This window comes from Pristiophorus japonicus, chromosome 16 (assembly GCF_044704955.1).
Source record: "Pristiophorus japonicus isolate sPriJap1 chromosome 16, sPriJap1.hap1, whole genome shotgun sequence".
Lineage (NCBI taxonomy): Eukaryota > Metazoa > Chordata > Chondrichthyes > Pristiophoridae > Pristiophorus > Pristiophorus japonicus.
In genome coordinates, this window is record NC_091992.1 from 133,627,333 (window position 1) to 133,643,911 (window position 16,579).

At 44.5% G+C, this 16,579-nt stretch overlaps 1 protein-coding gene across 4 annotated transcripts in view; it reads left to right on the forward strand.

Moving 5' to 3' along the window:
- Nucleotides 1-16,579, forward strand: part of crlf3 (cytokine receptor-like factor 3) — a 63,888-nt gene that overhangs the window by 23,555 nt on the left and 23,754 nt on the right. For 2 of the 4 annotated variants that reach the window (XM_070858247.1, XM_070858249.1), the window contains exons 2-3: nt 10,659-10,727; nt 11,001-11,135. In XM_070858247.1, the coding sequence (XP_070714348.1) occupies nt 11,013-11,135 (123 nt within the window). In that variant the 5' untranslated portion in view covers nt 10,659-10,727; nt 11,001-11,012. Of the gene's footprint in view, nt 1-10,658; nt 10,728-10,867; nt 10,894-11,000; nt 11,136-16,579 lie in introns of those variants that run through there. The other 2 variants (XM_070858250.1, XM_070858248.1) reach the window with 2 other exon arrangements.

The window sequence follows — 16,579 nt, forward strand, 5'->3', positions numbered from 1 at the left end:
TGCTCAGGGAGTGCTGCACCTTCGGAGGTGCTGTCTTTCGGATGAGATGTTAAATCGAGGCCCCGTCTGCGCTCTCGGGTGGACGGAAAAGATCCCATGGCACTATTCGAAGAAGAGCAGGGGAGTTATCCCCGGTGTCCTGGCCAATATTTATCTCTCAATCAACATCACTAAAACAGATTATCTGGTCATTATCACATGGCTATTTGTGGGAGCTTGCTGTGCGCAAATTGGCTGCCACGTTTCCCACATTACAACAGTGACTACACTCCAAAAGTACTTCATTGGCTGTAAAACGCTTTGAGACGTCCGGTGGTCGTGAAAGGCACTATATAAATGCAAGTCTTTTAAAGGACATCAGTGTGTGCAGAGGGAGTGTTGCTGTACATTTGACTCGTATCATGCTTGATGCTGACACTGGGTGTAAAAAGTCGAGTGTGTCTTTGAATGTGTCAGAATGATCCACTTTCCATCACTGGTGACTCTTGCCTTTGAACACAGACATTTTACCCCAAATTATAGATTTACATGTAATTTTTCTTATTTTTTAAAAGGCAGCTTCTCTGGAAACAGTGTGATGTTTAATCTATAAAATGGGTGGCCATATTGCAAATGTAAATGTTGGTACTGACAAATAAATGGAAAGGCTCAGAATTACAGGCATTAAAATATTTGGGCAGTTTCCAACATAATAACGGTTCAGCTCTGGGAGATTGGATGACATTGCCCTCCAATATTGTGACTAAAAACACGAAGACTCTATCCAAACCTTGTAACATTAACTGCTGTGCCTCTATTTTGTCTGACCCTGGGAACGATTCACCCTTTAGAATTCTTATGATAGACAAATAATGTCTAACCACAACATTCCCATATCACACGGTTCCTACAATGCCTTCTAGTATCTCTGCAATTTCTGGGTGTGCTAGGAATGCTGTGTGAAACTGCATTAATAATTTTTAAAAGACATGTATTTATATAGCGCCTTTCGAAGTGTAGTCACTGTTGTAATGTGGGAAACGCGGCAGCCAATGTGCGCACAGCAAGCTCCCACACACAGCAACATGATAGCAACCTCGTAATCTGGTTTAGTGATTTAGTTGAGGGATAAATATTGGCCAGGACACCGGGGGTAACTCCCCTGCTCATCATCAAAATAGTGCCATGGGATCTTTTACACCTACCCAGCGCAGGCAGGGCCTCGGTTTAATGTTTCATCCAAAAGAAGGCACCTCTGACAGTGCAGCACTCCCTCAGTACTACCTACAAATAAGTGCTCAAGTCCCTGGAGTGGGAGATTGTTGACCTCTTAAAATTAACTGTTTAGGAACATAGGACCAGGAGTGGGCCATTTAACCCATCAAGCTTATTCTACCATTCAATTAGATCATGGCTGATGTGTGCCTCAATTCCATTTACCCATCGTTGCTCCATATTCCTTATATCCTTGCCGAACAAATCAACTGACCCCCAACATCCACTGCTCTTTGTGTGAAAGCGTGTTTCCTGATTTCACTCCTAAATGGCCCAGCTCTCATTTTATTCTGCCCACCTGTTCTGGATTCCCCCACCAGAGGAAACTGTTTCTCTCTCTCTCTACCCTATCGAATCCCCTTATCATTTTAAACTCCACAGTTCCATCATCCCTCAACCTGCTAACCTCAATGGAATTAAAAAACCCATTATAAGCAGCCTGTCCTGTTTCCTGGAGAGTTCTATAATTTTGCTTTGTACAACAGTGTAAAAAGGGCAGCTGAAATGCGTTATTCAAATGTGCTGTACCATACATTTTCTGCAACACCGTGATATCCCCTTCCCCTTCTCCTGATAGCTCAGTCAGTAAACCTACTGCTTCCTGGAACTGAGCCAAACAGACCAGGACCATCCAATCCCTCGTCTAAGCTGAGTTAGCTGTGAAAACAGTCATGGTTTCATAATTGACTAAGTAGGGGGGGAAATCAGTTGCCCCCTCTCTTGTCTCCTGTGAGACCATGAAGCAAATAATGTTTTTTGTGTGAATGGCTTCCTATGCCGATTTCCTACCAGTTTTGGAAAGTGATTTATGAACTCTGGGGTGGGGTTGACTGTCACTACATTTCTCTGTGCGTGAGACAGACTTTAAGCCATTTCAATATCAGGAAAATCATTTTCATGGAAGCAGCAAATGCTGAGCTGTATTTGGCCTGCAGGGATGAGCTGCAGTAACCTGTATTTTGAGGCAGATTACCTAATTATATCTCTAGTGTATAACATTGTAATCAAGAACTTAAGTGTCACTTCCTCAGCAGTTTTTAGTGCGATTCCAACCATATGCTGGGGATTTGTGGTATCTGTTGTGGAAAAGGCGGAGAATGTGGGCTTGCATTTTCCATTGTGGTGTCACGATATTTAAATATGGTGAAAGGTTATTGCTTTGTATTGTGTGCGGACAGAGCAGGGTTGACTGCCTAGTCAGAGCGGTTACTGTGTGAGCTGAAATGATAGGGAATAAGAAAACTCCGAGGTTTCGTATCCGGTCTGTGCTGCTGATCAGAGCTCGGGCAGGACATTCAGTCTCCTGGTCATCGAGCTCGGAGGAGGAGAGGGGGGGCAGAGCGGAGCGGAATCAGCCAGGGTTCAATCTCCTGACGGCTATCCCAAGATTCCCACTGGAAAATCCACATGTTGAGCATTGGTTGAGGACCACACCTGGCTTGGCTGTGATGTCCTCCTCACTGATCTTCACTGTTTAGGTACACGTGGCCACTTGGCTGAGGTACTGGAGAACTTCCAGCACCTGTGGAATGGCACCCCAAGATGTTCCGACTCCAGGCACAAACGGGTATTTGCCACAAAAACCCCCGTGCAGTCTTATTCTGTAAAGGCTGCGGAGACTGGGAGTAATGGAAGAGTAAAGCGCAGTCAGTAGTTAGCTGGTCTTTGTTTTATATTTCTCAGTATTTTGAAACCAATAAAGTGCATTGTTTTATTTTTGTTTATTACCCTGTGGACCATAGGAACAAGAGGAGGCCATTCAGCCCCTCGAGCCTGTTCCACCATTCAGTAAGATCATTCGCTGATGTCTCAACTCCATTTACCCGCCTTTGATCAATATCCCTTGACATTCTCGCCCAATAAAAATCTATTGATCTAGGTCTTGAAAATTTCAATTGACCCCCAGCCTGCAGTGTTTTGCGAAATTTCAGATTTTCACTACCCTTCATGTTATAAAGTGCTTCTTGATTACACTCCTCAATGGCCTGGCTCTAATTTTAATATTCTGACCCCCTTGTTCTGAATTCCCCATCAGAGGAAATAGTTTCTCTGTATCTGTCTATCGAATTATTTTATCATTTTAAACACACACTATTAGATCACGCCATAACCTTTAAAACTCGAGGGAGGACAAGAGCGGTTTATGCAACCTGTCCTCATTAATTTCATAAAAACAAAGTACTGGGGGTGCTGGAAATCTGAAATAAACCCAGAAATTGCTGGAAACACTCAGCTGGTCAAGCAGCACCTGTGGAGAGAGAGTTAACGTTTCGGTCGATGACCATTCATCATTATTTATTTTAACCCTTTAAGGGAATTGAATCTGTTTCTATCAAACTTGTCTTGGGAATACCTCGGTGTAGAAATGAGCCGGATATGGATCGCAGGGACATGACCTTCCAGCCCAGGAACCAGGATTCAATCATTTGGAAAAAAAAATCTCCCATCTTGCAGTTTCTTTGGGTTAGGTTTTTTTTAATGTACTTGTACTTGTTCTGAATTACTAAATGCCTGCGTTGGGGGGGGGGGGGGCAGTAAATAGGGGCCACTGCTTTTATTATAAAACAATGACTAACTTTTTATTGACTCTCTTTTAAGCAAACATTTAGTGGACCAATAAACATTGCATGAGCATGGATATTTATCACTGTGTGTCATGTCAATATGCAAATGATGCATGACTCACTCTGCCTGAACAGGCAAATTAACACATTGGCTGGATGTTACTGTGGAGAAATACATTGCCCCTTTAATGCTGCTGCTTTCTACTGTAAGCCTCTGGTTGGTCATAGCTCCCAATCATGACCTGAAATCCTCAATAAGAACATAAGAAATAGGAGCAGGAGTAGGCCATACGGCCCCTCGAGCTTGCTCCGCCATTTAATAAGATCATGGCTGATCTGATCATGGACTCGGGTCCACTTCCCCACCCGCTCCCCATAACCCCTTATCCCCTTATCGTTTAAGAAACTGTCTATCTCTGAATAAATTTAAGACAATGTCCCAGCTTCCACAGTTCTGAGGCAGCGAATTCCACAGATTTACAACCCTCTGGGAGAAGAAATTTCTCCTCATCTCAGTTTTAAATGGGCGGCGCCTTATTCTAAGATCATGCCCTCTTGTTCTAGTCTCCCCCATTAGTGGAAACATCCTCTCTGCATCCACCTTATTAAGCCCCCTCAATATACGTTTCGAGAAGATCACCTCTCATTCCTCTGAATTCCAATGAGTAGAGGCCCAACCTCCTCAACATTTTCTCATAAGCCAACCCCCTCATCCCTGGAATCAACCTAGTGAACCTTCTCTGAACTGCCTCCAAAGCAAGTATATCCTTTCATAAATATGGAAACCAAAACTGCATGGAGTATTCCAGGTGTGGCCTCAACAATACCTTGTATAGCTTAGGCAAGACTTCCCTGCTTTTATACTCCATCCCCTTTGTAATAAAGGCCAAGGTTCCATTGGCCCTCCTGATCACTTGCTGTATCCTTTTGTGTTTCATGCACAAGTACCCCCAGATCCCGCTGTACTGCTGCACTTTGCAATCTTTCTCCATTTAAATAATAACTTGCTCTTTGATTTTCTTTCTGCCAAAGTGCATGACCTCTCACTTTCCAACATTATACTCCGTCTGCCAAATTTCTGCCCCCACTCACTCAGCCTGTCTGTCCTTTTGCAGATTTTTTTTGTGTCCTACTCACACATTTTCCTCCCATCTTTGTATCGTCAGCAAACTTGGCTACGTTCCACTCCCTTCCTCCAAGTCGTTAATATAGATTGTAAATAGTTGGAGTCCCAGCACTGATCCCTGCGGCTCCCCACTAGTTACTGGTTGCCAACCTGAGAATTAACCATTTATCCCGACTCTCTGTTCTCTGTTAGTTAGCCAATCTTCTCTCCATGCTAATATATTACCCCCAACCCCATGAACTTTTATCTTGTGCAGTATCCTTTTATGTGGTACCTTGTCAAATGCCTTCTGGAAGTCCAAATACACCACATCCACTGGTTCCCCTTTATCCACCCTGTTCGTTACATCCTCAAAGAACTCCAGCAGATTTGTCAAACATGACTTCCCCTTCATAAATCCATGCTGACTCTGCCTGACCGAATTTTGCTTTTCCAAATGTCCTGCTACTGCTTCTTTAATAATGGACTCCAACATTTTCCCAGCCACACATATTAGGCTAACTGGTCTATAGTTTACTGCTTTTTGTCTGCCTCCTTTTTAAATGGGGGTGATACATTTGCAGTTTTCCAATCCGCTGGGACCTCCCCAGAATCCAGGGAATTTTGGTAAATTACAACCAATGCATCCACAATCCCTGCCGCTACTTCTCGAGACCCTAGGATGCAAGCCATCAGGTCCAGAGGATTTATCTGCCTTTAGTCCCATTATCTTACTGAGTACCACCTCCTTAGTCATTGTGATTGTGTTAAGTTCCTCCCCCCCCCCATAGCCCCTAGACTATCCACTGTCGGAATATTGTTGGTGTCCTCTACCGTAAAGACTGATACAAAATATTTGCTCAGAGTTTCTGCCATCTCCATGTTCCCCATTACTAATTCCCTGGTATCGCCCTCTAAGAGACCAACATTTACTTTAACCACTATTTTCCTTTTTATATACCTATAGAAACTCTTGCTGTCTGTTTTTATATTTTGCGCTAGTTTACTTTCATAGTCTATCTTCCCTTTCGTAATCATTTTTTTAGTCGTTCTTTGCTGGCTTTTAAAAGCTTCCCAGTCTTCTGTCCTCCACTAGTTTTGGCCACTTTGTATGCCCTTGTTTTTAATTGGATACCGTCCTTTATTTCTTTAGTTAGCCACGGATGGCTATCTTTTCTCTTACACCCTTTCTTCCTCACTGGAATATATTTTTCTTGAGTTGTGAAATATCTCCTTAAATGTACACCACTGTTCATCAACCGTCCTACACTTCAATCTATTTTCCCAGTCACTTTACCCAACTCTGCCCTCATACCTTCATCGTCTCCTTTATTTAAGCTTAGTACGCTGGTTAGAGAACCAACTTTCTCACCCTCCATCTGAATTTGAAATTAATCATGCTATGATCACTCATTCCGAGGGCATCCTTTACTAGGAGATTGTTTATTAAGGAGGAGGGATCTACAACAGGGCCATCGATGGACAAGTATTTTTCCAGCTAACGGTTCAGGAGATCAGGAAAGCACATAGAGAGAGCGAGACTCGCACACAAACTCTCGCTTGCTCGCTCGCTCTCCAGATCTGAAAGAAGATTTAAAATTCATGGTATTCCAAACCATTGCAATTAAAGCAGAATCTCTTAGGAACAGGGAAGGGGATTTTAAGTCCAAACAAGCCAACCCCTCACACCTGCCTTTTCATCACACTGGTTCTACTCTGTCCCTCTTTGTACTGTCTGTTTTAATGTCCTTCCCACATAATGTATTCCACAATTCTCTTCTCCTTTGGGAGAACAGGGTCTCCCTGACTCTCTTCCTTCTAACTTCCTAATATAGCTGCAATCATCGTTGTTGCTCTTGAGCAGTATAGTATCCTTCCTTTCTGATCAATCGTATCCTTCCTATGATAATCAACTGGTCCATTGCACAGCAGCAATGTAACTTTTTGTGATCTGTATTGTTGCTGTGCATCTCTGCTATTGCAGCCCTGTACCTGGCCTGTCATTTACTGCAGCTAGGCGGTGTGGTGATAATTTCATAGATTTGTTCACTATAACCTGTAGATTTCTCTACTGCTCAGCACACAATATCATGGTCCCATTTAACACCTTGTTACTTTTCTGGCCCTTTGCTCCTGTACTAATTATTTTACACTTATTAAATAGCACTTGCCACCTATTGGCCCAGTGATCTATAAATCCCTTTGAATTCCATTCTGGTATTGTGTGGAAACTTGGGAGAATTATATATTCTATAGCCTCATCCAGGTCACGATATGATCAACCCCGGGATACTCTGCTTCTAACCTTGTTCCGTTTGGTACATTGGTACCAACGACATAGGTTTAAAAAAAGGGATGAGATCCTACGAGACGAATTTAAGGAGCCAGGAGTTAAATTAAAAAGTAGGACCTCAAAAGTAATAATCTCGGGATTGCTACCAGTGCCACGTGCTAGTCAGAGTAGGAATCGCAGGATAGCACAGATGAATACGTGGCTTAAGCAGTGGTGCAGCAGGGAGGGATTCAAATTCGTGGGGCATTGGAACAGGTTCTGGGGGAGGTGGGACCAGTACAAACTGGACGGTCTGCACTTGGGCAGGAACGGAACCAATGTCCTAGGGGGGAGTGTTTGCTAGTGCTGTTGGTAAGGAGTTAAACTAATATGGCAGGGGGATGGGAACCAATACAGGGAGACAGAGGGAAACAAAAACAAAAAACAGAAAAGAGATGAGTAAAAATGGAGGGCAGAGAAACCAAAGGCAAGAAACAAAAAGGGCCACTGAATATAAAAGGGCTGCAGGAGGGGTAAAAACTAAAAATCATGGTTTAAAAACGAGGATGAAAACACTCTACCTAAATGCACGCAGCATTCGAAATAAAGTAAATGAGTTGACGGCACAAATCATTACAAATGGGTATGATTTGGTGGCCATTACAGAAACATGGTTGCAAGGTGGCCAAGACTGGGAATTAAACATACAGGGGTAGCTGACGATTCAGAAAGATAGGCAAGAAGGGAAAGGAGGTGGGGTAGTTCTGTTAATAAAGGATGATATCGGGGCAGTTGTAAGGGATGATATTGGCTCGAAGGAACAAAATGTTGAATCATTGTGGGTGGAGATTAGAGATAGTAAGGGGGAAAAGTCACTGGTCGGCGTAGTTTATAGGCCCCCAAATAATAACTTCACGGTGGGGCGGGCAATAATCAAGGGAATAATGGAGGCATGTGAAAAAGGAACGACAGTAGTCATGGGGGATTTTAACCTACATATCGACTGGTCAAATCAAATCGCAGGGGGTAGCCTGTACGAGGAATTCATAGAATGCATACGGGACTGTTTATTAGAACAGTATGTAACAGAGCCTATAAGGGAGCAAGCCATCTTGGATCTGGTCCTGTGTAATGAGACAGGAAAAATAAACAATCTCCTCGTAAAAGTTCCTCTCGGAATGAGTGATCACAATATGGTTGAATTTGTAATACAGATTGAGGATGAGGAAGTTGTATCAGAAACGAGGGTACTATGCTTAAACAAAGGGGACTACAGTGGGATGAGGGCAGAGTTGGCGAAAGTCGACTGGAAACAAGGACTAAACGGTGGCACAATTGAGGAACAGTGGAGGACTTTTAAGGAGCTCTTTCATAGTGCGCAACAAAAATATATTCCAGTGAAAAAGAAGGGCGGCAAGAGAAGTGATAACCAGCCGTGGATAACCAAGGAAATAAAGGAGAGTATCAAATTAAAAACCAATGCGTATAAGGTGGCCAAGGTTAGTGGGGAAACTAGAAGATTGGGAAAATTTTAAACGACAGCAACGAATGACTAAGAAAGCAATAAAGAAAGGAAAGATAGATTACGAAAGTAAACTGGCGCAAAACATAAAAACAGATAGTAAAAGCTTTTACCGATATATAAAACAGAAGAGAGTGACTAAAGTAAATGTTGGTCCCTTAGAAGATGAGAAGGGAGATTTAATAATGGGAAATGTGGAAATGGCTGAGACCTTAAACAATTATTTTGCTTCCGTCTTCACAATGGAAGACACAAAAGCAATGCCAAAATTTGCAGGCCACAGGAATGTGGGAAGGGAGGACCTTGAGACAATCACTATCACTAGGGGAGTAGTGCTGGACAGGCTAATGGGACTGAAGGTAGACAAGTCCCCTGGTCCTGATGAAATACATCCCAGGGTATTAAAAGAGATGGCTGAAGTTATAGCAGATGCATTCGTTATAATCTACCAAAATTCTCTGGACTCTGGGGAGGTACCAGCAGAGAGCAGCTAATGTAATGCCTCTGTTTAAAAAAGGGGGCAGGCAAAAGGCAGGTAACTATAGGCCGGTTAGTTTCACATCTGTAGTGGGGAAAATGCTTGAAACTATCATTAAGGAAGAAATAGCGGGACATCTGGATAGGAATAGTGCAATCAAGCAGACGCAGCATGGATTCATGAAAGGGAAATCATGTTTAACTAACTTACTGGAATTCTTTGAGGATATAACTAGCATGGTGGATAGAGGTGTACCGATGGATGTGGTGTATTTAGATTTCCAAAAGGCATTCGATAAGGTGCCACACAAAAGGTTACTACAGAAGATAAAGGTACGCGGAGTCAGAGGAAATGTATTAGCATGGATCGAGAATTGGCTGGCGAACAGAAAGCAGAGTCGGGATAAATGGGTCCTTTTTCCGGTTGGAAATCAGTGGTTAGTGGTGTGCCACGGGGATCAGTGCTGGGACCACAACTGTTTACAATATACATAGATGACCTAGAAGAGGGGACAGAGTGTAGTGCAACAAAATTTGCAGGTGACACTAAGATTAGTGGGAAAGCGGGTTGTGTAGAGGACACAGAGAGGCTGCAAAGAGATTTGGATAGGTTAAGCGAATGGGCTAAGGTTTGGCAGATGGAATACAATGTCGGAAAGTGTGAGGTCATCCACCTTGGGGGGAAAAAAACAGTAAAAGGGAATATTATTTGAATGGGGATGAAATTGCAACATGCTGTGGTGCAAAGGGACCTGGGGGTCCTTGTGCATGAAATTTGCAGGTGCAGCAGGTAATCAGGAAGGCAAATGGAATATTGACCTTCATTGCGAAAGGGATGGAGTACAAAAGCAGGGAGGTGTTGCTGCAACTGTATAAGGTATTGGTAAGGCCGCACCTGGAGTACTGCGTGCAGTTTTGGTCACCTTACTTAAGGAAGGATATACTAGCTTTGGAAAAAGTACAGAGACCATTCACTAGGCTGATTCCAGAAATGAGGGGGTTACCTTATGATAGATTGAGTAGACTGGGTCTTTACTCCTTGGAGTTCAGAAGGATGAGGGGTGATCTTATAGAAACATTTAAAATCATGAAAGGGATAGACAAGATAGAGGCAGAGAGATTGTTTCCATTGGTGGGGGAGACTAGAACTCGGGGGCACAGCCTCAAAATACGGAGGAGCCAATTTAAAACCGAGTTGAGAAAAAATTTCTTCTCCCAGAGGGTTGTGAATCTGTGGAATTCTCTGCCCAAGGAAGCAGTTGAGGCTAGCTCATTGAATGTTTTCAAGTCAAAGATAGATAGATTTTACACCAATAAGGGAATTAAGGGTTACGGGTAGAGGGCGGGTAAGTGGAGCCGAGTCCACGACCAGATCAGCCATGATCTTATTGAATGGTGGGGCAGGCTCGAGGGGCTAGATGGCCTACTCCTGTTCCTAATTCTTATGTTCTTATATTTGAACAGTTGATGACTGTGTTCCTGTGACGCAACATTTGGCGAAATGAGTGTACACTTGCACTGAAGTACTATTCTGTAAGTAATAATCTGGTATGGGCTAATCTGGTTTCTAACGATAGAATGAGTACGTAAATAGATTAAATATAAATGGAAAATGCTGGAAACTCCCAGCAGGTCAGGCAACATCTGTGGAGAGAGAAACAGAGTTAACGTTTCAGGTCAATGACCTTTCATCAGAAAAGTAAGTAAAGCAAATGGTTGACTTTGATTTAAATCGAAACTCGCCAATATTCCTTTGTGAAGCTAACTGCTGGGCCCAGTTTCTCACTGTTTTGTTACTGTGCTTAGGGGCAAGTTACAATGATGGAGATTGAGGTCCAGACTGAACTGCTTCAAGAAGCCAAGGAGAGTATTGAGGCAGCAAGGAACTATAAAGATGAGCTGGAACAGCGACTACAAGGGCTGAATCAGGCAAGAAAACAGGTCAGTTACTTTTACTGTTTTGGGAGGGGAAGGTCTTGCACTAAGGATGAACTTGCATTTATCTAGCACCTTTTGCATCCTCGTGACATTCCAAAGCACTTCGTAGCCACTGAATTATAATTTGAGATGCAGTCACTCTTGTTTTGGAGCCAAATTTGTGCACAGCAAGATTCAACAACTGACCGTGAGGTGAATGGCCAGTTAATCTTTTGTTTATTTATTCTTGGGACATGGACGTCGCTGGCAAGGCCGGCATTTATTGCCCATCCCTAATTGCCCCCGAGAAGGTGGTGGTGAGCCGCCGCCTTGAACCGCTGCAGTCCGTGTGGTGAAGGTGCTCCCACAGTGCTGTTAGGGAGGGAGTTCCAGGGTTTTGACCCAACAACGATGAAGGAACGGCGATATATGTCCAAGTCAGGATGGTGTGTGATTTGCAGGGGAACTTGGAGGTTCTGGTTTTCCCATGCACCTGCTGCCCTTGTCCTGCTAAGTGTGGTTTGGGAGGAGTTTATTTTGGTGGGGTTTGTTGAGGGATGAATATTGACCACAACATCAAGAGAACTCTCTGTTCACCTTGTAAAAAGTACCATGGGATCATTTATGTCCACCTGAACTGGCAGATGGTGCTTCAGTTAACAGTCCTATCTGCAAGACAACACCTTTGACAATGTAGCACTCCTTCGGAACTGCATTGAAGTGTCGGCCTAGATTACGTGCTCAAGTTGTGCTTGAACCCACAAACTTCGGACTCAGTCAAACTAACACTGTTGGGTTTCCTGCTAATTGAGTGATGCATTCATTTAGCAGTTGGAGAGTAGAAGTACAACCCATAATTTAGTTATATTCACATGGATTATCCGAATGCATTGCTCACTACACTGAGATCCCGTGTATTGCCAGAGTCTGGGACTCCAAGCAGCTGACTGCTGGTTTCAACGGAAATGTGAAGAAAACCTGCAAGGAATGCAGCTCCCCTTTGTTCCACATTATCCCAAACTGGGACTAGCTTGGAATGGGCTTCGGCTGAATTTGGTCCAGTTCAGCGAGCTGTAGAACTAGGGTATGAGATAGCTAAATGCGTGCGATGATTACGGGGTATCGGCAGAAAGAGTTAGAAAGTCGATCATTGTCCGAGAGAATGAAAAATTAACTTTTCAAGTGGGCCCTTCATCAGATCTAGTATCATCAGTTGAAGACTCCTCTTTCAGTGGACTGACGCTTTAGTACAAAACAGAGGGAGCGCTGCACTCCCACTCCAGTGACGTCATGTTCCACTCCAGAGACTTGAGCACAAATTCTAGGCTGAGCCCCGCTTACCCATCACCCCCTGTGCTCGCTGACCTACATTGGCTTCCGGTTAAGCAATGCCTCGATTTCAAAATTCTCATCCTTATTTTCAAATCCCTCCATGGTCTCGCCCCCTCCCTATCTCTGTAACCTCCTCCAGCCCCAGAACCCCCCCCCCCCCCCCCCCCAAGATGTCTGCGCTCCTCAAATTCTATCCTCTTGAGCATTCCTGATTATAATCACTCAATCATTGCTGGCCGTGCCTTCTGTTGCCTAGGCCCCAAGCTCTGGAACTCCCTGCCTAAAGCCCTCCTCCTCTCTACCTCTCTTTCCTCCTTCAAACCTACCTCTTTGACCAAGCTTTTGGTCACCTGTGCTAATTTCGACTTATCTGGCTCAGTGTCATAATTTTTTTAGCTCCTAATATTCCTGTGAAGCGCCTTGGGACGTTTCACTACGTTAAAGCTGCTATATAAATGCAAGTTGTTTAGTTGAGACTCCAGTGCAGTGTTGAGGGAGTGCTGCACTGTCCATTGGCACTATTTGAAGAAGAGCAGGGGAGTTCTCCCTGGTGTCCTGTACAATATTTATCCCTCAACCAATATCACTGAAAATAGATTATCTGGTCATTATCACATTGCTGTTTGTGGGAGCTTGCTGTGTGCAAATTTGCTGCTGCGTTTCCCACATTACAACAGTGACTACTTCATTGGCTGAAAGCGCTTTGGGACGTCCCGAGGTTGTGCTGTAGAAATACAAGTCTTTTTCTTTTTGATGAAGTCTTTGCGTGTGCATTTCCAGCATTTTCTCTCTCTTTTTTTTTTTTCCCGATTTTCAAGCATTTGTGTGTTTTTCTTAAACTTAATGGATTTTGTTATTGGTTGCGGGGGTAATTGTGGAGTGGAAATCTCCAAGGACCTCCCCTGGCCATCTAACTTCAAATCTGGGTACAGGGTAGCTCTGATAGATGCCTTGAAAAGACATTTAGACTGCAGCCAGGCAAAAGCGAGATGCAGCCATCACTGCTGTAGTCTTTCACTGTCCGCCAAGGTCTATGTGATGAAGCTCTATCTGCTCCCCATCTGGTAGCGTGTGAATGAATGGTGTGTAAAAATCCAAAAAGGCTTTTGAGAAGAACAGATTTTCACCCAGTCACTTGTAATCTTCAGAGTTTAAAACTAGATTTCTATCACAGTTTCACACATTGGTGAGAAATTCTCACAAGGGGGTGAAGTCAGGAAGTCAAAGCTTGCATGTTTTGAGTGAAGTTTCCCCAAACGGCTGCAGTTGGGGGACATTTGATCCACTCACAGCCGGAGCCTGAATAAACGTGTCGTGGATTGCTGTAACTCCGATCTAACCTGTCATTCGCCCTTGGAGGGAGGGTTGTGGCCGGGTGATGTACAGAGACAACTGGCTGGGAGGCTAAGGTTGGAGGAAAAGACATTTAGACTGCAGCCAGGCAAAAGCGAGATGTAGCCATCACTGCTGTAGTCTTTCACTGTCCGCCAAGGTCTATGTGATGGAACTCTCTCTGTCTCCCCATCTGGCAGTGTGCGAATGAATGGTCTGACGTGGGACCGAAGTGACCATTCTTCATCAGAGTCTGGACCTTGTCTGTCACCATGTCATCTGTTCAACCCGCAGGGGATTTGACAGCTGAGCCCAGTCTTGTCTGTGCTTGAAGTCCACACACGCACTTCTAGCTGGGGGTCACGGAACAGAGCTCTTGAGCAGGAACCCTGGTTGAGCAGGAACCCTGGTTGATCGTCCCCGTCCCAACTCCAGTTCTTTTAATATTAATTGTTGCAATTTCCCTGGCTCTGTGCTGACTGGGGATCGAGCGTGGGGCCTTCCAGATCTGAAATGCTCAGCTGTTCACGGCCATTATGAGTCAGAATGGTCGTTTAACTATGGGAGGGAGGAAAGGGGGGTTGTCCAATCTTTTGAAACAGGGTCCATGTCCATGTACCACGACTGGGATGCATATGATTGAAAAATGCCTTTGAGACGAGTAGAATCCAAAGAGGATCGAACACGCGCACATTACGGAATTGAAACTCTGTCTCAAAAATTATCGGCTGCTCTTCACTGCCCTCCTTGGCTCCCTGCTCTCTCTATCTCTGCTTCAGCTCTCTGTTTGCCTTTCGTAGCCCTGATTACGTGCGCTGCACTGTTGCCCTCTGTCGCTGGACTATGTTCTGCTCCACCTGCCCCGCTCACTGCTGCTGCCTCTGCGTTCCCCCTCCACGATGTTTTCCCCCTCCCTGATTTCCACCGTTATCCACTCTTGGACGCTGGACTTCCTTTTCCTGCTGATTGCAGTGTTTCGAACTTTCCAGGTCCCGATGCAGCTCCCTGATTTGTGGAAGAAGGGAGTTGTCTCATTGGTTCATATCTACCAAATGAGGGAGGAGTGTTTTCCAATCCGGCAGCTCCAGCCAGCCCCCGGAATAAATTTAGTTTCCCAAGTGGGAATTGAACTTTGAATTCAACGCTGGTTCAGTACCATAACCACTAGGCTGCCGGACCCATGGTCAGAGTGGAATAGCCGCATTTGCAAGAGTCACCAAAATAAAAAGGGGAGTGTGTTTTCTTGCATTAGTTAAGGACTATTGCAGTCGAAGTGTGGCACTTCTTAAGTGTTGGCCCTGAAATATTAAAAACATGTGCATCCATCTCTCTCCTCAAATAAAAACAGAAATTGCTGGAAATACTCAGCAGGTCAGGCAGCATCTGTGAAGAGAGAAACACAGGTCGATGACCTTTCGTCAGAACTGGAATAACTTTCGATATGGAATAGGTTTTAAGCAAGTGCAGGGACATGAAAGGGGGGGAGGGGACGAAAGAACAAAAGGGAAGGTCTGTGATGGGCTGGAAGGCAGAAGAGATTAAAGAGAAAAAGAAAGACTTGCATTTACATGGCGCCTTTCACGGCCACCGGATGTCTCAAAGCGCTTTACAAGCACTTTTGAAGTGTAGTCGCTGCTGTAATGTGGAAAACGCAGCAGCCAACCTGTGCACAGCAAGCTCCCACACTGAGCAATGTGATAATGACCAGATAATCTGTTTAGTTATGTTGATCGAGGGATAAATATTGGCCAGGACACCAAGGATAACTCTCCCGCTCTTCTTCGAAATAGTGGCATGGGATCTTTTACGTCCACTTGAGAGAGCAGATGGAGCCTCGGTTTTACGCCTCATCCAAAAGACGGCACCTCGGACAGTGCAGCGCTCCCCCAATACTGCACTGGAGTGTCAGCCAAGATTTATGTGCTCAAGTTCTTGGAGTGGGACTTGAACCCACAACCTTCTGACTCCGAGGCGAGTGTGCTATCCACTGAGCCACGGCTGACGCATTAAGTGCAGAAGGGATGATGGTGCAAGGCAAAAGGAGATGGTAATGGGACAAGTAAACAAAGGATTGGTCTAGAGGAGGTTTAAGTGGGAATAGCAGAATCTTCACCAATAGCTTTCTCTCTTTTGGATGCAGACTGCCCATTTTGTGCATTTCAACCATTTTCTGATTTTATTTTATGCAGCTTTTCTACTTTTTGGTGTAAGTTTTTCCGCTAGTTATGTTTACGGCGAGGAGGGGGTGGGGTAACTGTTTAAACAGAAACAATGGCGTGTTTAACTGCCTGGCACCCATATATTTTTTTCTATATGAATGGCCGCTCGAGGTAATATTTTTACATTCATAATCCGCGTCTGAGTTGTGTGTAAAGTAACGACACCAACAGATAGTGGAATTCACCTAAAAAGGAAGCGCAGGCTTCTGTTGAACTAAACTACTTCCTGTTTATTCCGTAACTGTCGACAGGAAAAATCGCAGTCGAGATAAGGATGCAAAAGGCTTCTGTGGCATGTTGCATCACATCCTGTCACCAGTGTGTTGAAATTTGAAAAGCACACACATTATTCAAAGCGCCTGTTGAGTGGGCTGGTGGACACGAGCAGATGTAACCGCGTTTGTTTCAGCAGGAAAACTGGGGGAGTTGAGGAACTGCTGCTCGTGTCCGCCTGCACTTTCTCCAAATCCTTGTTGTCTCTTCCCTCGCCCCCTTCCCCTGGGATCCTGGACTCGTGCACGCAGTACTCCAGGTGCGGCCTCACCAATACCCTATACAGTTGCAGCAGGACCTCCCTGCTTTTGT